The sequence below is a fragment of the Salmo salar genome, chromosome 17, assembly GCF_965601325.2.
Source record: "Salmo salar chromosome 17, fSalSal1, whole genome shotgun sequence".
Taxonomy (NCBI): domain Eukaryota; kingdom Metazoa; phylum Chordata; class Actinopteri; order Salmoniformes; family Salmonidae; genus Salmo; species Salmo salar.
The window spans coordinates 77,509,311-77,537,244 of NC_138307.1; the positions used below are offsets into that span (position 1 = coordinate 77,509,311).

General features: G+C 49.2%; 1 protein-coding gene across 1 annotated transcript in view; it reads left to right on the forward strand.

Annotated features, from left to right (window-relative positions):
• The first annotated feature begins 994 nt into the window (after positions 1-994).
• Positions 995-27,934, forward strand: part of LOC106609835 (ninjurin-2) — a 90,199-nt gene continuing 63,259 nt past the window's right edge. The window contains exon 1 of the mRNA XM_082964200.1: positions 995-1,248. Coding sequence (XP_082820326.1) covers positions 1,213-1,248 — 36 coding nt within the window. The 5' untranslated portion in view covers positions 995-1,212. The remainder of the gene's footprint in view (positions 1,249-27,934) is intronic.

Genomic DNA, 27,934 nt, shown 5'->3' on the forward strand with positions numbered 1-27,934 from the left:
CCCACTAGGGTTTTATTGGCTGGTTCATCATTTGGCTGAAAGAGACAGGGTTTTGTTACTCTGGTTTAGAGACCCACTAGGGTTTTATTGACTGGTTCATCATTTGGCTGAAAGAGACAGGGTTTTGTTACTCTGGTTTAGAGACCCACTAGGGTTTTATTGGCTGGTCCATCATTTGGCTGAAAGAGACAGGGTTTTGTTACTCTGGTTTAGAGACCCACTAGGGTTTTATTGGCTGGTTCATCATTTGGCTGAAAGAGACAGGGTTTTGTTACTCTGGTTTAGAGACCCACTAGGGTTTTATTGGCTGGTTCATCATTTGGCTGAAAGAGACAGGGTTTTGTTACTCTGGTTTAGAGACCCACTAGGGTTTTATTGGCTGGTCCATCATTTGGCTGAAAGAGACAGGGTTTTGTTACTCTGGTTTAGAGACCCACTAGGGTTTTATTGGCTGGTCCATCATTTGGCTGAAAGAGACAGGGTTTTGTTACTCTGGTTTAGAGACCCACTAGGGTTTTATTGGCTGGTCCATCATTTGGCTGAAAGAGACAGGGTTTTGTTACTCTGGTTTAGAGACCCACTAGGGTTTTATTGGCTGGTCCATCATTTGGCTGAAAGAGACAGGGTTTTGTTACTCTGGTTTAGAGACCCACTAGGGTTTTATTGGCTGGTTCATCATTTGGCTGAAATAGACAGGGTTTTGTTACTCTGGTTTAGAGACCCACTAGGGTTTTATTGACTGGTTCATCATTTGGCTGAAAGAGACAGGGTTTTGTTACTCTGGTTTAGAGACCCAAAAGGGTTTTATTGGCTGGTCCATCATTTGGCTGAAAGAGACAGGGTTTTGTTGCCTTTTCAGTTGCCAGTCGCATTCCACTCCCAGTACTGTTGTGAGGTGGGATGGGGGGGGGATGGGTGAATTGACTGAAAAAACCCTGAATAACACACTTGTTTGTCTGCCTGTCCTTGCCCTGCCTGGTGCCCTGAATTTCGTCAAAAGGCTCTGCCAGCTTTTCAGCGTTTTTAGTTTGAGTTCCACACAAGGCACAGTTTCTGCTTGGCCATCAGGGAAGGCACAGGGGAGGCACAGGGAAGGCACACAGACAGAGAGAGATAGAAAAAGGGATAAAAGAGCTGTCAGACACTTAAACTGGTAGATTTCTTTGCCACAATCACAGGGCCCTTAAAGATCTGGCAGCTGTCTTGACTTCCATGATGTCAACAACAAGAGGACGTGCAGAACGGCAGGTTAGTACTAAACTTCACTGGCCTGATAATGATGTGATGGTGGTCAGTTCAGAGGAGCTCTCTGTCCTCCGTATACTCTCTCTCTCTGGCTGTCTCTCCCCCTCTCTCTCTCTCTCTCTCTCTCTCTCTCTCTCTGTCTCTCTCTCGCTGTCTCTCCCTCTCTCTCTGTCTCTCTCTCTCTCTCTCTCTCTCTCTCTCTCTCTCTCTCTCTCTCTTGTTCATTGCTGTGACACAGTGGTGTGGTATGTTCCAGGTATTTGGGAGAGACAGGGATCAGAGCGTGTTTCCTTTCCTCTCTCTGTCTCTCTCTACTCTAAGGTAGTGACATGTCATGGTCATGACATCCACCAAATATCCATTAGGACCTGGCTGCTAAGACAGGGCTGCAGGGGCTTTAATGTACCTCTGGATCAACAGAGACTGTGCTTAACAATCCACTGGGACGGGACTCCGGGAATTATCACAGCATTCCTCCAGGAGAGGGAGAGGGAGGGGGAGAGGGAGGGGGAGAGGGAGAGGGAGGGGGAGAGGGAGGGGGAGAGGGAGAGGGAGGGGGAGAGGGAGGGGGAGAGGGAGAGGGAGGGGGAGAGGGAGAGGGAGGGGGAGAGGGAGAGTTCTTTATCCTTTTCTCACACTCTCTCTTCTATCTTCTGCTTCTCTTTCTTTCTCTCTGTCTTTTTTCTCTCTTTCCACATCTTGAGAAGTTGAATCTCTATTTCTCTCCCCCTCTCCTTCTGCCTCTCTCTCTCTGTGCTCTTGACTAGAATACAGCATATATATACTGCTCAAAAAAATAAAGGGAACACTTGAACAACACAATGTAACTCCACGTCAATCACACTTCTGTGAAATCAAACTGTCCACTTAGGAAGCAACACTGATTGACAATACATTTCACATGCTGTTGTGCAAATGGAATAGACAACAGGTGGAAATTATAGGCAATTAGCAAGACACCCCCAATAAAGGAGTGCTTCTGCAGGTGGTGACCACAGACCACTTCTCAGTTCCTATGCTTCCTGGCTGATGTTTTGGTCACTTTTGAATGCTGGCGGTGCTTTCACTCTAGTGGTAGCATGAGACGGAGTCTACAACCCACACAAGTGGCTCAGGTAGTGCAGCTCATCCAGGATGGCACATCAATGCGAGCTGTGGCAAGAAGGTTTGCTGTGTCTGTCAGCGTAGTGTCCAGAGCATGGAGGCGCTACCAGGAGACAGGCCAGTACATCAGGAGACGTGGAGGAGGCCATAGGAGGGCAACAACCCAGCAGCAGGACCGTTACCTCCGCCTTTGTGCAAGGAGGAGCAGGAGGAGCACTGCCAGAGCCCTGCAAAATGACCTCCAGCAGGCCACAAATGTGCATGTGTCTGCTCAAACGGTCAGAAACAGACTCCATGAGGGTGGTATGAGGGCCCGACGTCCACAGGTGGGGGTTGTGCTTACAGCCCAACACCGTGCAGGACGTTTGGCATTTGCCAGAGAACACCAAGATTGGCAAATTCGCCACTGGCGCCCTGTGCTCTTCACAGATGAAAGCAGGTTCACACTGAGCACGTGACAGACGTGACAGAGTCTGGAGACGCCGTGGAGAATGTTCTGCTGCCTGCAACATCCTCCAGCATGACCGGTTTGGTGGTGGGTCAGTCATGGTGTGGGATGGCATTTCTTTGGGGGGCCGCACAGCCCTCCATGTGCTCGCCAGAGGTAGCCTGACTGCCATTAGGTACCGAGATGAGATCCTCAGACCCCTTGTGAGACCATATGCTGGTGCGGTTGGCCCTGGGTTCCTCCTAATGCAAGACAATGCTAGACCTCATGTGGCTGGAGTGTGTCAGCAGTTCCTGCAAGAGGAAGGCATTGATGCTATGGACTGGCCCGCCCGTTCCCCAGACCTGAATCCAATTGAGCACATCTGGGACATCATGTCTCGCTCCATCCACCAACGCCACGTTGCACCACAGACTGTCCAGGAGTTGGCGGATGCTTTAGTCCAGGTCTGGGAGGAGATCACTCAGGAGACCATCCGCCACCTCATCAGGAGCATGCCCAGGCGTTGTAGGGAGGTCATACAGGCACGTGGAGGCCACACACACTACTGAGCCTCATTTTGACTTGTTTTAAGGACATTACATCAAAGTTGGATCAGCCTGTAGTGTGATTTTCCACTTTAATTTTGAGTGTGACTCCAAATCCAGACCTCCATGGGTTGATAAATTGGATTTCCATTGATTATTTTTGTGTGATTTTGTTGTCAGCACATTCAACTATGTAAAGAAAAAAGTATTTAATAAGATTATTTATTTCATTGAGATCTAGGATGTGTTGTTTAAGTGTTCCCTTTATTTTTTTGAGCAGTGTATATATAAAAGTGGGTAAAACAGTATGTAAACATGATTAAAGTGACCAGTGTTTAATGACTTTATGTACATAGGGCAGCAGTCTCTAAGGTGCAGGGTAGCGTCAGTTATCTTTATGTAACTATAGGGTGCAGATTTAGTCCGTGGCTGACTGAGCCAGGCGGGGACAGAACTCAAGAGGAGGGTGTGTGAAACTCAAGTGTGTGCGTACGTGAGATAATGAAAGAGCTTTTGTTAAGGAGTTTCAGTTTGTATGGTATTGTTTTCTCTCTCTCCAAGTGGGAGCTACACTACAGTGTACAGTAATTATCTATATCCTGCCTTCATATTTCGACATCCCAAGTGGTGCAGCGGTCTAAGGCACTGCATCTCAATGCTAGAGGCGTCACTACAGACACCCTGGCTAGATTCCAGGCTGTATCACAACCATCCGTGATTGGGAGTCCCATAGGGCGGCGCACAATTGGCCCAGCGTTGTCCGGGTTTGGCCGGTGTAGGCCGTCATTGTAAATAAGAACTTGTTCTGGTTAAATAAATAAAAATATATAATAATTAATATCTAATGTACACGTCTCTCTCACCCCACAATGCAGCTGTTCTTCCTGTGTTATCTGCTGTTCCTCTGCAGGGGACAGATTCCAGAGGGATTTATCTCAACAACACGGTCCTCTGACGTTCTGTCTTTTCTTAATGCTCTGCCACCATCTGGTTTTCATGTGTGGTTTGGTTGGTGGAGACATTATTGGTTTTACACTCGGCTGCATCTCAAATGACACCCTATTCCCTATATAGTGCACTACTATAAACCAGGGCCCTATTCCCTATATAGTGCACTACTTTGACCAGGGCCCTATTCCCTATATAGTGCACTACTTTAGACCAGAGCCCTATTCCCTATATAGTGCACTACTTTAGACCAGGGCCCTATGGGAGATGAGGTGCTATTTGGGATTCAACCATTATTTGTCATGATAGTCCAAGGGCTTGTTGAAGCTCGTCAAATCACTTGATGACAGCGATCTGCAAACATTTGACCGGTACATGCGTAGTAAGCAACAATTAGCCATTAGCCCTTTCTGACCCCTAGCTATGATCAGCTGTTAGCCCTTTCTGACCCCTAGCTATGATTAGCTGTTAGCCCTTTCTGACCCCTAGCTATGATTAGCTGTTAGCCCTTTCTGACCCCAAGCTATGATTAGCTGTTAGCCCTTTCTGACCCCTAGCTATGATCAGCTGTTAGCCCTTTCTGACCCCTAGCTATGATTAGCTGTTAGCCTTGCCTAGCCTAGCTATGTTAGCAGAATGTAGAGGGGTGCAGAGGGGTGTAGAGGAGTGCAGCTGTCTATGGTGCAGTGTAGAGGCTGAGGAGGAGTGCAACTGTCTATGGTGCAGTGTAGAGGCTGAGGAGGAGTGCAGCTGTCTATGGTGCAGTGTGGAGGCTGAGGAGGAGTGCAACTGTCTATGGTGCAGTGTAGAGGCTGAGGAGGAGTGCAGCTGTCTATGGTGCAGTGTGGAGGCTGAGGAGGAGTGCAGCTGTCTATGGTGCAGTGTGGAGGCTGAGGAGGAGTGCAGCTGTCTATGGTGCAGTGTGGAGGCTGAGGAGGAGTGCAGCTGTCTATGGTGCAGTGTGGAGGCTGAGGAGGAGTGCAGCTGTCTATGGTGCAGTGTGGAGGGTGAGGAGGAGTGCAACTGTCTATGGTGCAGTGTGGAGGCTGAGGAGGAGTGCAGCTGTCTATGGTGCAGTGTGGAGGCTGAGGAGAAGTGCAGCTGTCTATGGTGCAGTGTGGAGGCTGAGGAGGAGTGCAGCTGTCTATGGTGCAGTGTGGAGGCTGAGGAGAAGTGCAGCTGTCTATGGTGCAGTGTGGAGGGTGAAGGAGGAGTGCAACTGTCTATGGTGCAGTGTGGAGGGTGAGGAGGAGTGCAGCTGTCTATGGTGCAGTGTGGAGGCTGAAGGAGAAGTGCAGCTGTCTATGGTGCAGTGTGGAGGCTGAGGAGGAGTGCAGCTGTCTATGGTGCAGTGTGGAGGCTGAGGAGGAGTGCAGCTGTCTATGGTGCAGTGTGGAGGCTGAGGAGAAGTGCAGCTGTCTATGGTGCAGTGTGGAGGGTGAAGGAGGAGTGCAACTGTCTATGGTGCAGTGTGGAGGGTGAGGAGGAGTGCAGCTGTCTATGGTGCAGTGTGGAGGCTGAGGAGAAGTGCAGCTGTCTATGGTGCAGTGTGGAGGCTGAGGAGGAGTGCAGCTGTCTATGGTGCAGTGTGGAGGCTGAGGAGGAGTGCAGCTGTCTATGGTGCAGTGTGGAGGCTGAGGAGAAGTGCAGCTGTCTATGGTGCAGTGTGGAGGGTGAAGGAGGAGTGCAACTGTCTATTGTGCAGTGTGGAGGGTGAAGGAGGAGTGCAGCTGTCTATGGTGCAGTGTGGAGGCTGAGGAGGAGTGCAGCTGTCTATGGTGCAGTGTGGAGGGTGAAGGAGGAGTGCAGCTGTCTATGGTGCAGTGTGGAGGCTGAGGAGGAGTGCAGCTGTCTATGGTGCAGTGTGGAGCCTGAGGAGGAGTGCAGCTGTCTATGGTGCAGTGTGGAGGCTGAGGAGGAGTGCAGCTGTCTATGGTGCAGTGTGGAGGCTGAGGAGGAGTGCAGCTGTCTATGGTGCAGTGTGGAGGCTGAGGAGGAGTGCAGCTGTCTATGGTGCAGTGTGGAGGCTGAGGAGGAGTGCAGCTGTCTATGGTGCAGTGTGGATGGTGAACCAGAGACCCTCTCGTTGCTCCATCCTAGACTACAACCAGAGACCCTCTCGTTGCTCCATCCTGGACTAGAACCAGAGGCCCTCTCGTTGCTCCATCCTGGACTAGAACCAGAGGTCCTCTCGTTGCTCCATCCTAGACTACAACCAGAGGTCCTCTCGTTGCTCCATCCTGGACTAGAACCAGAGGTCCTCTCGTTGCTCCATCCTGGACTAGAACCAGGGACCATCTCGTTGCTCCATCCTGGACTAGAACCAGAGGTCCTCTCGTTGCTCCATCCTGGACTAGAACCAGAGACCCTCTCGTTGCTCCATCCTGGACTAGAACCAGAGGTCCTCTCGTTGCTCCATCCTGGACTAGAACCAGGGACCATCTCGTTGCTCCATCCTGGACTAGAACCAGGGACCATCTCGTTGCTCCATCCTAGACTAGAACCAGAGATCCTCTCATTGCTCCATCCTGGACTAGAACCAGAGGTCCTCTCATTGCTCCATCCTGGACTAGAACCAGAGGTCCTCTCGTTGCTCCATCCTGGACTAGAACCAGAGGTCCTCTCGTTGCTCCATCCTGGACTAGAACCAGAGACCCTCTCGTTGCTCCATCCTGGACTAGAACCAGAGGTCCTCTCATTGCTCCATCCTAGACTACAACCAGAGACCCTCTCGTTGCTCCATCCTAGACTAGAACCAGAGGTCCTCTCGTTGCTCCATCCTGGACTAGAACCAGAGGTCCTCTCGTTGCTCCATCCTAGACTAGAACCAGAGGTCTTCTCGTTGCTCCATCCTGGACTAGAACCAGAGGTCCTCTCATTGCTCCATCCTAGACTACAACCAGAGACCCTCTCGTTGCTCCATCCTAGACTAGAACCAGAGGTCCTCTCGTTGCTCCATCCTGGACTAGAACCAGAGGTCCTCTCGTTGCTCCATCCTAGACTAGAACCAGAGGTCTTCTCGTTGCTCCATCCTGGACTACAACCAGAGACCCTCTCGTTGCTCCATCCTAGACTAGAACCAGAGGTCCTCTCGTTGCTCCATCCTGGACTAGAACCAGAGACCCTCTCGTTGCTCCATCCTGGACTAGAACCAGAGGTCCTCTCGTTGCTCCATCCTGGACTAGAACCAGAGGTCCTCTCGTTGCTCCATCCTGGACTAGAACCAGAGATCCTCTCATTGCTCCATCCTAGACTAGAACCAGAGATCCTCTCATTGCTCCATCCTGGACTAGAACCAGAGGCCCTCTCGTTGCTCCATCCTGGACTAGAACCAGAGGTCCTCTCGTTGCTCCATCCTGGACTAGAACCAGAGGTCCTCTCGTTGCTCCATCCTGGACTAGAACCAGAGGTCCTCTCATTGCTCCATCCTAGACTAGAACCAGAGGTCCTCTCGTTGCTCCATCCTGGACTAGAACCAGAGATCCTCTCGTTGCTCCATCCTGGACTAGAACCAGAGGTCCTCTCGTTGCTCCATCCTAGACTAGAACCAGAGGTCCTCTCGTTGCTCCATCCTGGACTAGAACCAGAGGTCCTCTCGTTGCTCCATCCTGGACTAGAACCAGAGGTCCTCTCGTTGCTCCATCCTAGACTACAACCAGAGACCCTCTCGTTGCTCCATCCTAGACTAGAACCAGAGGTCCTCTCGTTGCTCCATCCTGGACTAGAACCAGAGACCCTCTCGTTGCTCCATCCTAGACTAGAACCAGAGGTCCTCTCGTTGCTCCATCCTGGACTAGAACCAGAGACCCTCTCGTTGCTCCATCCTGGACTAGAACCAGAGACCCTCTCGTTGCTCCATCCTAGACTACAACCAGAGGTCCTCTCGTTGCTCCATCCTGGACTAGAACCAGAGACCCTCTCGTTGCTCCATCCTAGACTACAACCAGAGACCCTCTCGTTGCTCCATCCTAGACTAGAACCAGAGGTCCTCTCGTTGCTCCATCCTAGACTAGAACCAGAGGTCCTCTCGTTGCTCCATCCTAGACTAGAACCAGAGACCCTCTCGTTGCTCCATCCTGGACTAGAACCAGAGACCCTCTCGTTGCTCCATCCTGGACTAGAACCAGAGACCCTCTCGTTGCTCCATCCTGGACTAGAACCAGAGGTCCTCTCGTTGCTCCATCCTGGACTAGAACCAGAGGTCCTCTCGTTGCTCCATCCTAGACTACAACCAGAGGTCCTCTCGTTGCTCCATCCTGGACTAGAACCAGAGGTCCTCTCGTTGCTCCATCCTGGACTAGAACCAGAGACCCTCTCGTTGCTCCATCCTAGACTAGAACCAGAGGTCCTCTCGTTGCTCCATCCTAGACTAGAACCAGAGACCCTCTCGTTGCTCCATCCTGGACTAGAACCAGAGGTCCTCTCGTTGCTCCATCCTGGACTAGAACCAGAGGTCCTCTCGTTGCTCCATCCTGGACTAGAACCAGAGATCCTCTCGTTGCTCCATCCTGGACTAGAACCAGAGGTCCTCTCGTTGCTCCATCCTGGACTAGAACCAGAGACCCTCTCGTTGCTCCATCCTAGACTAGAACCAGAGATCCTCTCGTTGCTCCATCCTGGACTAGAACCAGAGGTCCTCTCGTTGCTCCATCCTGGACTAGAACCAGAGACCCTCTCGTTGCTCCATCCTGGACTAGAACCAGAGGTCCTCTCATTGCTCCATCCTGGACTAGAACCAGAGTCCATCTCGTTGCTCCATCCTGGACTAGAACCAGAGACCATCTCGTTGCTCCATCCTGGACTAGAACCAGAGATCCTCTCATTGCTCCATCCTAGACTAGAACCAGAGATCCTCTCATTGCTCCATCCTGGACTAGAACCAGAGGTCCTCTCGTTGCTCCATCCTGGACTAGAACCAGAGATCCTCTCATTGCTCCATCCTGGACTAGAACCAGAGGTCCTCTCGTTGCTCCATCCTGGACTAGAACCAGAGGTCCTCTCGTTGCTCCATCCTGGACTAGAACCAGAGTCCCTCTCGTTGCTCCATCCTAGACTAGAACCAGAGATCCTCTCGTTGCTCCATCCTGGACTAGAACCAGAGGTCCTCTCGTTGCTCCATCCTGGACTAGAACCAGAGGTCCTCTCGTTGCTCCATCCTGGACTAGAACCAGAGGTCCTCTCGTTGCTCCATCCTGGACTAGAACCAGAGACCCTCTCGTTGCTCCATCCTGGACTAGAACCAGAGGTCCTCTCGTTGCTCCATCCTGGACTAGAACCAGAGTCCCTCTCGTTGCTCCATCCTAGACTAGAACCAGAGACCCTCTCGTTGCTCCATCCTGGACTAGAACCAGAGATCCTCTCGTTGCTCCATCCTGGACTAGAACCAGAGACCCTCTCATTGCTCCATCCTGGACTAGAACCACTCTGAGATGCTTCGTGAATACAGGCCCAGGATAATTTGCTAGCACCACTCTGTTATAATTCGAAGAAAGGCCAGAACATCTCAGCACCACCAGCCTAGTGTCATGTCTCTCTGAGAGACAGTGTCAAGTCTGAACTTGATTATCCTCTGCTTATTACCGCTCAGTATAGTCTGTGTGATGACCCGGGAGAATCACAGTTTAGTGTAAATGACAGCATGTGCTGTGTCATCTTGTGTAATTCTGTTGGCCAGGACATTCCAGGAGGGGCCTTAAGGGATTTACCAGTAATCCACAAGGAGATGTTTTTAAACAGTTGGAGACTTTAAGGTCACCCTAAGGTCGTTTATTTTGAACAGACAGTAAAGTTGTGTTCTTCACGCTGACAGAGTATTACTGTAAGGTAACTTTGACCTTTGATCCTGAGGTAATTCTTCAGTTGGTTCCTGAACAGGTTGAGTACATAATGTAACATTATATACGGCTTCCAGTCATACGATCCTGTCACCTGTCAGGAGACTGCAGGGGTTGAGCCTGAGTTTATATCTCCTGTAGGGTTTAGTTGAGTTTAGGTTGAGGGTAGCTAACTAGTTGTGTTGGTTGACTTGGTGTCTCCCCATGACAACAAAAGAGAAGACACCAACTGTCAGAAGAGATTGGCTGATTGTATTGATGTTTGAGTTCAGCATAGGTTGAGTTCAGGATAGGTTGAGTTCAGGATAGGCTGAGTTCAGGATAGGTTGAGTTCAGGATAGGTTGAGTGTAGCTAACTACTGGCTTATGTTTAGGCTGAATGGTTGACTTAGTGTTTTGCTTTCTTGGTGTCCCCACGACCACTAACCCCTGTCCTACTGTCCCTGATTCAAGGCTTGAGTTTAGGTTCAGGTTGAGTTGAGTTAATTAGCTCTTTTGGCCAAACGTCTTTTGTTAGTGTCTTAATGTCCCCCATAACCAGTACCCTGCCCCTTGTCTCTGTCTGAATGTCCCCCCATAACCAGTACCCTGCCCCTTGTCTCTGCCTTAATGTCCCCCCATAACCAGTACCCTGCCCCTTGTCTCTGTCTTAATGTCCCCCCATAACCAGTACCCTGCCCCTTGTCTCTGCCTTAATGTCCCCCCATAACCAGTACCCTGCCCCTTAGTCTCTGTCTGTAATGTCCCCCCATAACCAGTACCCTGCCCCTTGTCTCTGTCTTAATGTCCCCCCATAACCAGTACCCTGCCCCTTGTCTCTGTCTTAATGTCCCCCATAACCAGTACCCTGCCCCTTGTCTCTGTCTTAATGTCCCCCCATAACCAGTACCCTGCCCCTTGTCTCTGTCTTAATGTCCCCCCATAACCAGTACCCTGCCCCTTGTCTCTGTCTGAATGTCCCCCATAACCAGTACCCTGCCCCTTGTCTCTGTTTTAATGTCCCCCATAACCAGTACCCTGCCCCTTGTCTCTGTCTTAATGTCCCCCCATAACCAGTACCCTGCCCCTTGTCTCTGTCTGAATGTCCCCCCATAACCAGTACCCTGCCCCTTGTCTCTGTCTTAATGTCCCCCATAACCAGTACCCTGCCCCTTGTCTCTGTCTTAATGTCCCCCCATAACCAGTACCCTGCCCCTTGTCTCTGTCTTAATGTCCCCCATAACCAGTACCCTGCCCCTTGTCTCTGTCTGAATGTCCCCCCATAACCAGTACCCTGCCCCTTGTCTCTGTCTGAATGTCCCCCCATAACCAGTACCCTGCCCCTTGTCTCTGTCTGAATGTCCCCCCATAACCAGTACCCTGCCCCTTGTCTCTGTCTGAATGTCCCCCCATAACCAGTACCCTGCCCCTTGTCTCTGTCTTAATGTCCCCCATAACCAGTACCCTGCCCCTTGTCTCTGTCTTAATGTCCCCCATAACCAGTACCCTGCCCCTTGTCTCTGTCTTAATGTCCCCCATAACCAGTACCCTGCCCCTTGTCTCTGTTTTAATGTCCCCCATAACCAGTACCCTGCCCCTTGTCTCTGTCTTAATGTCCCCCCATAACCAGTACCCTGCCCCTTGTCTCTGTCTTAATGTCCCCCCATAACCAGTACCCTGCCCCTTGTCTCTGTCTTAATGTCCCCCCATAACCAGTACCCTGCCCCTTGTCTCTGCCTTAATGTCCCCCATAACCAGTACCCTGCCCCTTGTCTCTGTTTTAATGTCCCCCCCATAACCAGTACCCTGCCCCTTGTCTCTGTCTTAATGTCCCCCCATAACCAGTACCCTGCCCCTTGTCTCTGCCTTAATGTCCCCCATAACCAGTACCCTGCCCCTTGTCTCTGTCTTAATGTCCCCCATAACCAGTACCCTGCCCCTTGTCTCTGTCTTAATGTCCCCCCATAACCAGTACCCTGCCCCTTGTCTCTGTCTTAATGTCCCCCCATAACCAGTACCCTGCCCCTTGTCTCTGTCTTAATGTCCCCCCATAACCAGTACCCTGCCCCTTGTCTCTGTCTTAATGTCCCCCCATAACCAGTACCCTGCCCCTTGTCTCTGTCTTAATGTCCCCCCATAACCAGTACCCTGCCCCTTGTCTCTGTCTTAATGTCCCCCATAACCAGTACCCTGCCCCTTGTCTCTGTTTTAATGTCCCCCATAACCAGTACCCTGCCCCTTGTCTCTGTCTTAATGTCCCCCATAACCAGTACCCTGCCCCTTGTCTCTGTCTGAATGTCCCCCCATAACCAGTACCCTGCCCCTTGTCTCTGCCTTAATGTCCCCCCATAACCAGTACCCTGCCCCTTGTCTCTGTCTTAATGTCCCCCATAACCAGTACCCTGCCCCTTGTCTCTGCCTTAATGTCCCCCCATAACCAGTACCCTGCCCCTTGTCTCTGTCTTAATGTCCCCCCATAACCAGTACCCTGCCCCTTGTCTCTGTCTTAATGTCCCCCCATAACCAGTACCCTGCCCCTTGTCTCTGTTTTAATGTCCCCCATAACCAGTACCCTGCCCCTTGTCTCTGTCTTAATGTCCCCCCATAACCAGTACCCTGCCCCTTGTCTCTGTCTTAATGTCCCCCATAACCAGTACCCTGCCCCTTGTCTCTGTCTTAATGTCCCCCCATAACCAGTACCCTGCCCCTTGTCTCTGTCTTAATGTCCCCCCATAACCAGTACCCTGCCCCCTTGTCTCTGTCTTAATGTCCCCCCATAACCAGTACCCTGCCCCTTGTCTCTGTCTTAATGTCCCCCATAACCAGTACCCTGCCCCTTGTCTCTGTCTTAATGTCCCCCCATAACCAGTACCCTGCCCCTTGTCTCTGTCTTAATGTCCCCCATAACCAGTACCCTGCCCCTTGTCTCTGTCTTAATGTCCCCCCATAACCAGTACCCTGCCCCTTGTCTCTGTCTTAATGTCCCCCATAACCAGTACCCTGCCCCTTGTCTCTGTCTTAATGTCCCCCCATAACCAGTACCCTGCCCCTTGTCTCTGTCTTAATGTCCCCCATAACCAGTACCCTGCCCCTTGTCTCTGTCTTAATGTCCCCCATAACCAGTACCCTGCCCCTTGTCTCTGTCTTAATGTCCCCCATAACCAGTACCCTGCCCCTTGTCTCTGTCTTAATGTCCCCCATAACCAGTACCCTGCCCCTTGTCTCTGTCTTAATGTCCCCCATAACCAGTACCCTGCCCCTTGTCTCTGTCTTAATGTCCCCCATAACCAGTACCCTGCCCCTTGTCTCTGTTTTAATGTCCCCCATAACCAGTACCCTGCCCCTTGTCTCTGTCTGAATGTCCCCCCATAACCAGTACCCTGCCCCTTGTCTCTGTCTTAATGTCCCCCCATAACCAGTACCCTGCCCCTTGTCTCTGTCTTAATGTCCCCCATAACCAGTACCCTGCCCCTTGTCTCTGTCTGAATGTCCCCCATAACCAGTACCCTGCCCCTTGTCTCTGTCTTAATGTCCCCCATAACCAGTACCCTGCCCCTTGTCTCTGTCTTAATGTCCCCCATAACCAGTACCCTGCCCCTTGTCTCTGTTTTAATGTCCCACCATAACCAGTACCCTGCCCCTTGTCTCTGTCTGAATGTCCCCCATAACCAGTACCCTGCCCCTTGTCTCTGTCTTAATGTCCCCCATAACCAGTACCCTGCCCCTTGTCTCTGTCTTAATGTCCCCCATAACCAGTACCCTGCCCCTTGTCTCTGTTTTAATGTCCCCCATAACCAGTACCCTGCCCCTTGTCTCTGTCTTAATGTCCCCCATAACCAGTACCCTGCCCCTTGTCTCTGTTTTAATGTCCCCCATAACCAGTACCCTGCCCCTTGTCTCTGTTTTAATGTCCCCCATAACCAGTACCCTGCCCCTTGTCTCTGTCTTAATGTCCCCCATAACCAGTACCCTGCCCCTTGTCTCTGTCTTAATGTCCCCCATAACCAGTACCCTGCCCCTTGTCTCTGTTTTAATGTCCCCCATAACCAGTACCCTGCCCCTTGTCTCTGTTTTAATGTCCCCCATAACCAGTACCCTGCCCCTTGTCTCTGTCTGAATGTCCCCCATAACCAGTACCCTGCCCCTTGTCTCTGTCTGAATGTCCCCCCATAACCAGTACCCTGCCCCTTGTCTCTGTCTGAATGTCCCCCATAACCAGTACCCTGCCCCTTGTCTCTGTCTTAATGTCCCCCATAACCAGTACCCTGCCCCTTGTCTCTGTTTTAATGTCCCCCATAACCAGTACCCTGCCCCTTATCTCTGCCTTAATGTCCCCCATAACCAGTACCCTGCCCCTTGTCTCTGTCTTAATGTCCCCCATAACCAGTACCCTGCCCCTTGTCTCTGTTTTAATGTCCCCCCATAACCAGTACCCTGCCCCTTGTCTCTGTCTTAATGTCCCCCCATAACCAGTACCCTGCCCCTTGTCTCTGTCTTAATGTCCCCCATAACCAGTACCCTGCCCCTTGTCTCTGTCTTAATGTCCCCCATAACCAGTACCCTGCCCCTTGTCTCTGTCTTAATGTCCCCCATAACCAGTACCCTGCCCCTTGTCTCTGTCTTAATGTCCCCCCATAACCAGTACCCTGCCCCTTGTCTCTGCCTTAATGTCCCCCCATAACCAGTACCCTGCCCCTTGTCTCTGTCTTAATGTCCCCCCATAACCAGTACCCTGCCCCTTGTCTCTGTCTTAATGTCCCCCATAACCAGTACCCTGCCCCTTGTCTCTGTCTTAATGTCCCCCATAACCAGTACCCTGCCCCTTGTCTCTGTCTTAATGTCCCCCCATAACCAGTACCCTGCCCCTTGTCTCTGTCTTAATGTCCCCCATAACCAGTACCCTGCCCCTTGTCTCTGTCTTAATGTCCCCCCATAACCAGTACCCTGCCCCTTGTCTCTGCCTTAATGTCCCCCATAACCAGTACCCTGCCCCTTGTCTCTGTCTTAATGTCCCCCATAACCAGTACCCTGCCCCTTGTCTCTGTCTTAATGTCCCCCCATAACCAGTACCCTGCCCCTTGTCTCTGTTTTAATGTCCCCCCATAACCAGTACCCTGCCCCTTGTCTCTGTCTTAATGTCCCCCCATAACCAGTACCCTGCCCCTTGTCTCTGTCTTAATGTCCCCCATAACCAGTACCCTGCCCCTTGTCTCTGTCTTAATGTCCCCCATAACCAGTACCCTGCCCCTTGTCTCTGTCTTAATGTCCCCCCATAACCAGTACCCTGCCCCTTGTCTCTGTCTTAATGTCCCCCATAACCAGTACCCTGCCCCTTGTCTCTGTCTTAATGTCCCCCCATAACCAGTACCCTGCCCCTTGTCTCTGTCTTAATGTCCCCCATAACCAGTACCCTGCCCCTTGTCTCTGTTTTAATGTCCCCCCATAACCAGTACCCTGCCCCTTGTCTCTGTCTTAATGTCCCCCCATAACCAGTACCCTGCCCCTTGTCTCTGTCTTAATGTCCCCCCATAACCAGTACCCTGCCCCTTGTCTCTGTCTTAATGTCCCCCATAACCAGTACCCTGCCCCTTGTCTCTGTTTTAATGTCCCCCATAACCAGTACCCTGCCCCTTGTCTCTGTCTTAATGTCCCCCCATAACCAGTACCCTGCCCCTTATCTCTGTCTTAATGTCCCCCCATAACCAGTACCCTGCCCCTTGTCTCTGTCTGAATGTCCCCCCATAACCAGTACCCTGCCCCTTGTCTCTGTTTTAATGTCCCCCATAACCAGTACCCTGCCCCTTGTCTCTGTCTTAATGTCCCCCATAACCAGTACCCTGCCCCTTGTCTCTGTTTTAATGTCCCCCATAACCAGTACCCTGCCCCTTGTCTCTGTTTTAATGTCCCCCCATAACCAGTACCCTGCCCCTTGTCTCTGTCTTAATGTCCCCCCATAACCAGTACCCTGCCCCTTGTCTCTGTCTTAATGTCCCCCATAACCAGTACCCTGCCCCTTGTCTCTGTTTTAATGTCCCCCATAACCAGTACCCTGCCCCTTGTCTCTGTCTTAATGTCCCCCCATAACCAGTACCCTGCCCCTTGTCTCTGTCTTAATGTCCCCCCATAACCAGTACCCTGCCCCTTGTCTCTGTCTTAATGTCCCCCATAACCAGTACCCTGCCCCTTGTCTCTGTCTTAATGTCCCCCCATAACCAGTACCCTGCCCCTTGTCTCTGTCTTAATGTCCCCCCATAACCAGTACCCTGCCCCTTGTCTCTGTCTTAATGTCCCCCCATAACCAGTACCCTGCCCCTTGTCTCTGTCTTAATGTCCCCCCATAACCAGTACCCTGCCCCTTGTCTCTGTCTTAATGTCCCCCCATAACCAGTACCCTGCCCCTTGTCTCTGCCATGCGTCCCCTACTTCTAGCACCTCCAGAAATAGCTCCTAGCCTCCCCTGGCTTGTCCTGGGCAGTTGACACATTCTGAGTGTCCCTGGGAAGTATAGAGAGATGCTCAGCGTTTCTCAGAACGACCCGGCCAAACACACCCAGTCCCCATTCAGACCCAGCCCTACTGGCACTGTGGTGACACTGTGACCCAGCACTGACACACTGCGATACTTCGAACGATGTTCGTCACTCTCAATTCTGGAAATCTGAGATGCGTATTATTGTATACACTGTCCACAGTTCTATGTAATCTATACAATCCATGATCAATATAGTCTCACATTGATAGACAGCGTATTCTACGAGACCCAACCCTACTGGCAGTCTAGTGCCACTGTGGCCCACTACTGACACACTGAGCAGGAAAGCCTGCCACAGCAGAACACATACCTCTACTACAATGTTAGTCATTAACAATATAGGACATGTGAGTTGTAGGCTATGCTGATGTACTATCCTACCTATCAGATGATCTAGATCTGTCCTATATCAATCTAGCCTTGTGGTGCCAGACACTCTATTCTAGGAAATCAACCCAGGATCCAGGTGGTCAGTCTAATGTTACTTAGTCTAAATATGTGTTATCCACAGGAGGTTGGTGACACCTTAACTGGGGAGGACGGGCTGGTGATAAAGGCTGGAGTGGAGTTAATGGAATGGTGTCAAATACATCAAACACATGGTTTCCATGGTTTCCAAGCCATTCCATTATTATGAGCCGTCCTCCCTTCAGCAGCCTCCTGTGGTGTTAACCTAACAAGTCTCTGGTTCTATACCAACCCATTTGGTCCAGTTTACCAGTCTCTGGTTCTATACCAACCCATTTGGTCCAGTTTACCAGTCTCTGGTTCTATACCAACCCATTTGGTCCAGTTTACCAGTCTCTGGTTCTATACAACCCATTTGGTCCAGTTTACCAGTCTCTGGTTCTATACCAACCCATTTGGTCCAGTTTACCAGTCTCTGGTTCTATACAACCCATTTGGTCCAGTTTACCAGTCTCTGGTTCTATACCAACCCATTTGGTCCAGTTTACCAGTCTCTGGTTCTATACAACCCATTTGGTCCAGTTTACCAGTCTCTGGTTCTATACCAACCCATTTGGTCCAGTTTACCAGTCTCTGGTTCTATACCAACCCATTTGGTCCAGTTTACCAGTCTCTGGTTCTATACCACCCAATTGGTCCACTTTACCGGTCCCGTGTGGCTCAGTTGGTAGAGCATGGTGTTTGCAACGCCAGGGTTGTGGGTTCGATTCCCATGGGGGACCAGTACGGAAGAAAAAAACATTTATGAAATGTATGCATTCACTACTGTAAGTCGCTCTGGACTTACAGTAGTAAATGACAACAAAAATAAATAAATACATGTAAAAAAAAAAAATCTGTCCATTTGGTCCAGTTTACCAGTCTAGTTGGACTATTCTGTCCATTTGGTCCAGTTTACCAGTCTAGTTGGACTATTCTGTCCATTTGGTCCAGTTTACCAGTCTAGTTGGACTATTCTACCCATTTGGTCCAGTTTACCAGTCTAGTTAGACTATTCTTCTGACCATTTGGTCCAGTTTACCAGTCTAGTTAGTCTATTCTGTCCATTTGGTCCAGTTTACCAGTCTAGTTGGACTATTCTGTCCATTTGGTCCAGTTTACCAGTCTAGTTGGACTATTCTACCCATTTGGTCCAGTTAACCAGTCTAGTTGGACTATTCTGTCCATTTGGTCCAGTTTACCAGTCTAGTTGGACTATTCTACCCATTTGGTCCAGTTTACCAGTCTAGTTGGACTATTCTACCCATTTGGTCCAGTTTACCAGTCTAGTTGGACTATTCTACCCATTTGGTCCAGTTTACCAGTCTAGTTAGACTATTCTTCTGTCCATTTGGTCCAGTTTACCAGTCTAGTTGGACTATTCTACCCATTTGGTCCAGTTTACCAGTCTAGTTAGACTATTCTTCTGTCCATTTGGTCCAGTTTACCAGTCTAGTTGGACTATTCTACCCATTTGGTCCAGTTTACCAGTCTAGTTGGACTATTCTACCCATTTGGTCCAGTTTACCAGTCTAGTTAGACTATTCTTCTGACCATTTGGTCCAGTTTACCAGTCTAGTTAGTCTATTCTGTCCATTTGGTCCAGTTTACGAGTCTAGTTGGACTATTCTGTCCATTTGGTCGAGTTTACCAGTCTAGTTGGACTATTCTGTCCATTTGGTCCAGTTTACCAGTCTAGTTGGACTATTCTACCCATTTGGTCCAGTTTACCAGTCTAGTTGGACTATTCTACCCATTTGGTCCAGTTTACCAGTCTAGTTGGACTATTCTACCCATTTGGTCCAGTTTACCAGTCTAGTTGGACTAGTCTACCCATTTGTCTGTCTTATTTATTTCTGTCCATCTGTATATGTCTTACTGTCGGGCTGCCATCTGAACTTCTTTCCTTCCTTCATTCCTGCTGTCTTTTTTCTCTGGTTCTGCTGTGTTGTGTTCTGTCGTTCTCTGTTGTTATGGTTTCAGGCTGCTCCAGGGGCCACGCTTTGTTTTCATTTCATTTTCGGGGAAATTTCTATGAAGTACTGTATGGAGCTGTTCTGCAGGTCGGGCTGAAATCTCCCAAAAACACAGTGTGTGTGTGTGTGTTTGTGTGTGTGTGTGTGTGTGTGTGTGTGTGTGTGTGTGTGTGTGTGTGTGTGTGTGTGTGTGTGTGTGTGTGTGTGTGTGTGTGTGTGTGTGTGTGTGTGTGTGTGTGTTTGGTGTGTGTGTGTTTGTACGGAAGGGCCAATAATATTTAGCATCAAACTAAGGGGGGTTGAAATGGCTGAGGATGTAACTGCTTCCAGATGTTCACTGAAAACAAAATGTATACAATTACACTGTTCATAAAGGAGAGAGCTCTCTAACTATAAGGCCGTGAAGGAGAGAGCTCTCTAACTATAAGGCCGTGAAGGAGAGAGCTCTCTAACTATAAGGCCGTGAAGGAGAGAGCTCTCTAACTATAAGGCCGTGAAGGAGAGAGCTCTCTAACTATAAGGCCGTGAAGGAGAGAGCTCTCTAACTATAAGGCCGTGAAGGAGAGAGCTCTCTAACTATAAGGCCGTGAAGGAGAGAGCTCTCTAACTATAAGGCCGTGAAGGAGAGAGCTCTCTAACTATAAGGCCGTGAAGGAGAGAGCTCTCTAACTATAAGGCCGTGAAGGAGAGAGCTCTCTAACTATAAGGCCGTGAAGGAGAGAGCTCTCTAACTATAAGGCCGTGAAGGAGAGAGCTCTCTAACTATAAGGCCGTGAAGGACAGAGCTCTCTAACTATAAGGCCGTGAAGGAGAGAGCTCTCTAACTATAAGGCCGTGAAGGACAGAGCTCTCTAACTATAAGGCCGTGAAGGAGAGAGCTCTCTAACTATAAGGCCGTGAAGGAGAGAGCTCTCTAACTATAAGGCCGTGAAGGAGAGAGCTCTCTAACTATAAGGCCGTGAAGGAGAGAGCTCTCTAACTATAAGGCCGTGAAGGAGAGAGCTCTCTAACTATAAGGCCGTGAAGGAGAGAGCTCTCTAACTATAAGGCCGTGAAGGAGAGAGCTCTCTAACTATAAGGCCGTGAAGGAGAGAGCTCTCTAACTATAAGGCCGTGAAGGAGAGAGCTCTCTAACTATAAGGCCATGCATGAGGTTAAATGTAATATTCATGGGGAGAACATTTTGCTTATATTTCTCCCCCCTTTCCCAAAGGCACCACACATGGGTTCAAACACTATTTGAAATCATTTCAAAGGCTTTATCTGTGCTCGATTGAGCTCGCTTGTTGCAATGGAACCAATAGAAAAGTCACGAAAGTGCAAACCCCCCCGCCCACCTGCAACTCCAGGCAGGCTCAAGTAAATGCTTTAAAGTATTTGAAAGATTTCTTATAGTATTTGAACCCAGGTCTGGGCCTAATGCAAACATGTACCTTCTACTATCATTCCTTATATCAGACCACATTACAAACACACACACACAGTGGTGATCTGATCATATATTAGCTAATAAGTATCAGATGATGGGTCTGTCGTTGTGTGAAACAATGTGAGAGTCATTATTAGTCATGGAACCAAGTCATAACATCATGGGTGTGTTCAGGGAGGACAGGGGTTAAGCATCAGGGTGTGTGTGTGTGCGTGCGTCCATGTTGTGTAATAGTATTAGCAGAGTGAACAGAACAGAGCAGATAAGCTAATATGATGGGTAATATTTAACCCATCAATGCAAGGACTAATCCCACAGCACCCTGCTGTAATATCTCCATAGAGATAGAGGAACACATGTCTAGCAGCCTGCTGTAATATCTCCATAGAGATAGAGGAACACATGTCTAGCAGCCTGCTGTAATATCTCCATAGAGATAGAGGAACACATGTCTAGCAGCCTGCTGTAATATCTCCATAGAGATAGAGGAACACATGTCTAGCAGCCTGCTGTAATATCTCCATAGAGATAGAGGGACACATGTCTAGCAGCCTGCTGTAATATCTCCATAGAGATAGAGGGACACATGTCTAGCAGCCTGCTGTAATATCTCCATAGAGATAGAGGAACACATGTCTAGCAGCCTGCTGTAATATCTCCATAGAGATAGAGGAACACATGTCTAGCAGCCTGCTGTAATATCTCCATAGAGATAGAGGAACACATGTCTAACAGCCTGCTGTAATATCTCCATAGAGATAGAGGGACACATGTCTAGCAGTCCGCTGTAATATCTCCATAGAGATAGAGGAACACATGTCTAGCAGCCCGCTGTAATATCTCCATAGAGATAGAGGAACACATGTCTAGCAGCCCGCTGTAATATCTCCATAGAGATAGAGGAACACATGTCTAGCAGCCCGCTGTAATATCTCCATAGAGATAGAGGAACACATGTCTAGCAGCCCGCTGTAATATCTCCATAGAGATAGAGGAACACATGTCTAGCAGCCCGCTGTAATATCTCCATAGAGATAGAGGAACACATGTCTAGCAGCCCGCTGTAATATCTCCATAGAGATAGAGGAACACGTCTAGCAGCCCGCTGTAATATCTCCATAGAGATAGAGGAACACATGTCTAGCAGCCCGCTGTAATATCTCCATAGAGATAGAGGAACACATGTCTAGCAGCCCGCTGTAATATCTCCATAGAGATAGAGGAACACATGTCTAGCAGCCTGCTGTAATATCTCCATAGAGATAGAGGAACACATGTCTAGCAGCCTGCTGTAATATCTCCATAGAGATAGAGGAACACATGTCTAGCAGCCTGCTGTAATATCTCCATAGAGATAGAGGAACACATGTCTAGCAGCCTGCTGTAATATCTCCATAGAGATAGAGGAACACATGTCTAGCAGCCTGCTGTAATATCTCCATAGAGATAGAGGAACACATGTCTAGCAGCCTGCTGTAATATCTCCATAGAGATAGAGGAACACATGTCTAGCAGCCTGCTGTAATATCTCCATAGAGATAGAGGAACACATGTCTAGCAGCCTGCTGTAATATCTCCATAGAGATAGAGGAACACATGTCTAGCAGCCTGCTGTAATATCTCCATAGAGATAGAGGAACACATGTCTAGCAGCCTTGCTGTAATATCTCCATAGAGATAGAGGAACACATGTCTAGCAGCCTTGCTGTAATATCTCCATAGAGATAGAGGAACACATGTCTAGCAGCCTTGCTGTAATATCTCCATAGAGATAGAGGAACACATGTCTAGCAGCCTTGCTGTAATATCTCCATAGAGATAGAGGAACACATGTCTAGCAGCCTTGCTGTAATATCTCCATAGAGATAGAGGAACACATGTCTAGCAGCCTGCTGTAATATCTCCATAGAGATAGAGGAACACATGTCTAGCAGCCCGCTGCTGTTCGTTGTTTCGTGGTGGCATCACATATGCTATAGCTGGTTTCTATGGCTGTCCTTGTCAAGCCAAATAATGTCATGGCGTTGGCATGATAGTGCCAACAGACTGGCACTCAGGCTAGTAGGTTAGTGCCACTCTAGACAGTATATACAATGTTATTTCTTTTTTCTCCAAATTGTTAAATTGCCTATCCATGGTATAGATTATATAAATTGTAGCTGTGAAAGTTAATAGCGTGCTGGGGTCACTCCTGTCCTGTACTCAGTCTGTATAGATCCTTAAAGGGACCTGAGGTCACTCCTGTCCTGTACTCAGTCTGTATAGATCCTTAAAGGGGCCTGAGGTCACTGCTGTCCTGTACTCAGTCTGTATAGATCCTTAAAGGGCCCTGAGGTCACTCCTGTCCTGTACTCAGTCTGTATAGCTCCTTAAAGGGCCCTGAGGTCACTCCTGTCCTGTACTCAGTCTGTATAGCTCCTTAAAGGGCCCTGAGGTCACTCCTGTCCTGTACTCAGTCTGTATAGATCCTTAAAGGGCCCTGAGGTCACTGCTGTCCTGTACTCAGTCTGTATAGATCCTTAAAGGGCCCTGAGGTCACTCCTGTCCTGTACTCAGTCTGTATAGATCCTTAAAGGGGCCTGAGGTCACTCCTGTCCTGTACTCAGTCTGTATAGATCCTTAAAGGGCCCTGAGGTCACTCCTGTCCTGTACTCAGTCTGTATAGATCCTTAAAGGGGCCTGAGGTCACTCCTGTCCTGTACTCAGTCTGTATAGATCCTTAAAGGGGACCTGAGGTCACTCCTGTCCTGTACTCAGTCTGTATAGATCCTTAAAGGGGCCTGAGGTCACTCCTGTCCTGTACTCAGTCTGTATAGATCCTTAAAGGGGCCTGAGGTCACTGCTGTCCTGTACTCAGTCTGTATAGCTCCTTAAAGGGGCCTGAGGTCACTGCTGTCCTGTACTCAGTCTGTATAGATCCTTAAAGGGCCCTGAGGTCACTCCTGTCCTGTACTCAGTCTGTATAGATCCTTAAAGGGCCCTGAGGTCACTCCTGTCCTGTACTCAGTCTGTATAGATCCTTAAAGGGCCCTGAGGTCACTCCTGTCCTGTACTCAGTCTGTATAGATCCTTAAAGGGGCCTGAGGTCACTCCTGTCCTGTACTCAGTCTGTATAGATCCTTAAAGGGACCTGAGGTCACTCCTGTCCTGTACTCAGTCTGTATAGCTCCTTAAAGGGACCTGAGGTCACTCCTGTCCTGTACTCAGTCTGTATAGATCCTTAAAGGGCCCTGAGGTCACTCCTGTCCTGTACTCAGTCTGTATAGATCCTTAAAGGGGCCTGAGGTCACTCCTGTCCTGTACTCAGTCTGTATAGATCCTTAAAGGGACCTGAGGTCACTCCTGTCCTGTACTCAGTCTGTATAGATCCTTAAAGGGACCTGAGGTCACTGCTGTCCTGTACTCAGTCTGTATAGATCCTTAAAGGGACCTGGGGTCACTCCTGTCCTGTACTCAGTCTGTATAGATCCTTAAAGGGGCCTGGGGTCACTCCTGTCCTGTACTCAGTCTGTATAGATCCTTAAAGGGCCCTGAGGTCACTCCTGTCCTGTACTCAGTCTGTATAGATCCTTAAAGGGCCCTGAGGTCACTCCTGTCCTGTACTCAGTCTGTATAGATCCTTAAAGGGCCCTGAGGTCACTCCTGTCCTGTACTCAGTCTGTATAGATCCTTAAAGGGCCCTGAGGTCACTCCTGTCCTGTACTCAGTCTGTATAGATCCTTAAAGGGCCCTGAGGTCACTCCTGTCCTGTACTCAGTCTGTATAGATCCTTAAAGGGGCCTGAGGTCACTGCTGTCCTGTACTCAGTCTGTATAGATCCTTAAAGGGCCCTGAGGTCACTGCTGTCCTGTACTCAGTCTGTATAGATCCTTAAAGGGCCCTGAGGTCACTCCTGTCCTGTACTCAGTCTGTATAGATCCTTAAAGGGACCTGAGGTCACTCCTGTCCTGTACTCAGTCTGTATAGATCCTTAAAGGGGCCTGAGGTCACTCCTGTCCTGTACTCAGTCTGTATAGATCCTTAAAGGGCCCTGAGGTCACTCCTGTCCTGTACTCAGTCTGTATAGATCCTTAAAGGGACCTGAGGTCACTCCTGTCCTGTACTCAGTCTGTATAGATCCTTAAAGGGCCCTGAGGTCACTGCTGTCCTGTACTCAGTCTGTATAGATCCTTAAAGGGACCTGAGGTCACTCCTGTCCTGTACTCAGTCTGTATAGATCCTTAAAGGGCCCTGAGGTCACTGCTGTCCTGTACTCAGTCTGTATAGATCCTTAAAGGGGCCTGAGGTCACTCCTGTCCTGTACTCAGTCTGTATAGATCCTTAAAGGGCCCTGAGGTCACTGCTGTCCTGTACTCAGTCTGTATAGATCCTTAAAGGGCCCTGAGGTCACTGCTGTCCTGTACTCAGTCTGTATAGATCCTTAAAGGGCCCTGAGGTCACTCCTGTCCTGTACTCAGTCTGTATAGATCCTTAAAGGGCCCTGAGGTCACTCCTGTCCTGTACTCAGTCTGTATAGCTCCTTAAAGGGCCCTGAGGTCACTCCTGTCCTGTACTCAGTCTGTATAGATCCTTAAAGGGACCTGAGGTCACTCCTGTCCTGTACTCAGTCTGTATAGATCCTTAAAGGGACCGAGGTCACTCCTGTCCTGTACTCAGTCTGTATAGATCCTTAAAGGGACCTGAGGTCACTGCTGTCCTGTACTCAGTCTGTATAGATCCTTAAAGGGCCCTGAGGTCACTGCTGTCCTGTACTCAGTCTGTATAGATCCTTAAAGGGCCCTGAGGTCACTGCTGTCCTGTACTCAGTCTGTATAGATCCTTAAAGGGCCCTGAGGTCACTCCTGTCCTGTACTCAGTCTGTATAGATCCTTAAAGGGGCCTGAGGTCACTGCTGTCCTGTACTCAGTCTGTATAGATCCTTAAAGGGACCTGAGGTCACTCCTGTCCTGTACTCAGTCTGTATAGATCCTTAAAGGGACCTGAGGTCACTCCTGTCCTGTACTCAGTCTGTATAGATCCTTAAAGGGCCCTGAGGTCACTGCTGTCCTGTACTCAGTCTGTATAGATCCTTAAAGGGCCCTGAGGTCACTCCTGTCCTGTACTCAGTCTGTATAGATCCTTAAAGGGGCCTGAGGTCACTCCTGTCCTGTACTCAGTCTGTATAGATCCTTAAAGGGGCCTGAGGTCACTCCTGTCCTGTACTCAGTCTGTATAGATCCTTAAAGGGCCCTGAGGTCACTGCTGTCCTGTACTCAGTCTGTATAGGGTCACTCCTGTCCTGTACTCAGTCTGTATAGATCCTTAAAGGGCCCTGAGGTCACTCCTGTCCTGTACTCAGTCTGTATAGATCCTTAAAGGGCCCTGAGGTCACTCCTGTCCTGTACTCAGTCTGTATAGATCCTTAAAGGGCCCTGAGGTCACTCCTGTCCTGTACTCAGTCTGTATAGATCCTTAAAGGGCCCTGAGGTCACTCCTGTCCTGTACTCAGTCTGTATAGATCCTTAAAGGGACCTGGGGTCACTCCTGTCCTGTACTCAGTCTGTATAGATCCTTAAAGGGCTCTGAGGTCACTCCTGTCCTGTACTCAGTCTGTATAGATCCTTAAAGGGCCCTGAGGTCACTGCTGTCCTGTACTCAGTCTGTATAGATCCTTAAAGGGACCTGAGGTCACTCCTGTCCTGTACTCAGTCTGTATAGATCCTTAAAGGGACCTGAGGTCACTCCTGTCCTGTACTCAGTCTGTATAGATCCTTAAAGTGGCCTGCGGTCACTCCTTTCTGGACCACTGGGTTATGATAATAATTGTGATATCATGGATGGCCAGTCCTTACATCAATAGTGCTGACTATAAATGTAAGAGTGGTGACATTTCTCCAGGCCCATCCCTCAGCTTTTTACCCATTCAGGGGCAGGGAGAAGTCTTGTTTTTGTTTCAACTGCTGAATGCCTCTTTAAAGCAGCATAACTTCTATTATAACTGTCTTTGGATCGGTGCCAATTGCAGTCCCTAGAAAGTTTAGTACATTCTCTGGATGAACACTAGACTAGCACATAATCACTGAGCTGTGTCTTGGCAGAGATGTTTAAATGCAGTCAACCTAAAGCTGTATCTGTACATATGGAATAGTGGAAGATTTGAAAGAATTTGGGGTTTTGAAGAAAAGCTCTGGGAAGGGTTCCAGAACAGAGGTTTGGGGGTTTGGCATGGCTTCAATGACGTGTGTGTGTGTGTGTGTGTGTGTGTGTGTGTGTGTGTGTGTGTGTGTGTGTGTGTGTGTGTTTGCGTGGGTGTGTGTGTGTGTGTGTGTGTGTTTGCGTGGGTGCGTGCATGCGTGTCTGTGTTTGGCATGGACTCAAAGCAGATGGCTGGCAGCTCTCTCTCTCTCCTCCTCCCCTTATCACCCTGTTTGACATGTTTTGACAAACTTTGACTTAACTTGACATAATTCCTATTGGATGTGTTTCCTCTTGGTGTCCTCTATTGGATGTGTTGTCTCTTGGTGTCCTCTATTGGATGTGTTTCCTCTTGTCCTCTATTGGATGTATTTCCTCTTGGTGTCCTCTATTGGATGTATTTCCTCTTGTCCTCTATTGGATGTGTTTCCTCTTGTCCTCTATTGGATGTGTTGTCTCTTGGTGTCCTCTATTGGATGTGTTGCCTCTTGTCCTCTATTGGATGTGTTTCCTCTTGGTGTCCTCTATTGGATGTGTTTCCTCTTGTCCTCTATTGGATGTGTTGTCCTCTTGGTGTCCTCTATTGGATGTGTTTCCTCTTGTCCTCTATTGGATGTGTTTCCTCTTGGTGTCCTCTATTGGATGTGTTGTCTCTTGGTGTCCTCTATTGGATGTGTTGCCTCTTGTCCTCTATTGGATGTATTTCCTCTTGGTGTCCTCTATTGGATGTGTTTCCTCTTGTCCTCTATTGGATGTGTTTCCTCTTGTCCTCTATTGGATGTGTTTCCTCTTGTCCTCTATTGGATGTGTTTCCTCTTGTCCTCTATTGGATGTGTTTCCTCTTGTCCTCTATTGGATGTGTTGCCTCTTGTCCTCTATTGGATGTGTTTCCTCTTGGTGTCCTCTATTGGATGTGTTTCCTCTTGGTGTCCTCTATTGGATGTGTTTCCTCTTGGTGTCCTCTATTGGATGTGTTGCCTCTTGTCCTCTATTGGATGTGTTTCCTCTTGGTGTCCTCTATTGGATGTGTTTCCTCTTGGTGTCCTCTATTGGATGTGTTTCCTCTTGTCCTCTATTGGATGTGTTGCCTCTTGTCCTCTATTGGATGTGTTTCCTCTTGTCCTCTATTGGATGTGTTGCCTCTTGTCCTCTATTGGATGTGTTTCCCCTTGTCCTCTATTGGATGTGTTTCCTCTTGTCCTCTATTGGATGTGTTTCCTCTTGTCCTCTATTGGATGTGTTTCCTCTTGTCCTCTATTGGATGTGTTCCTCTTGTCCTCTATTGGATGTG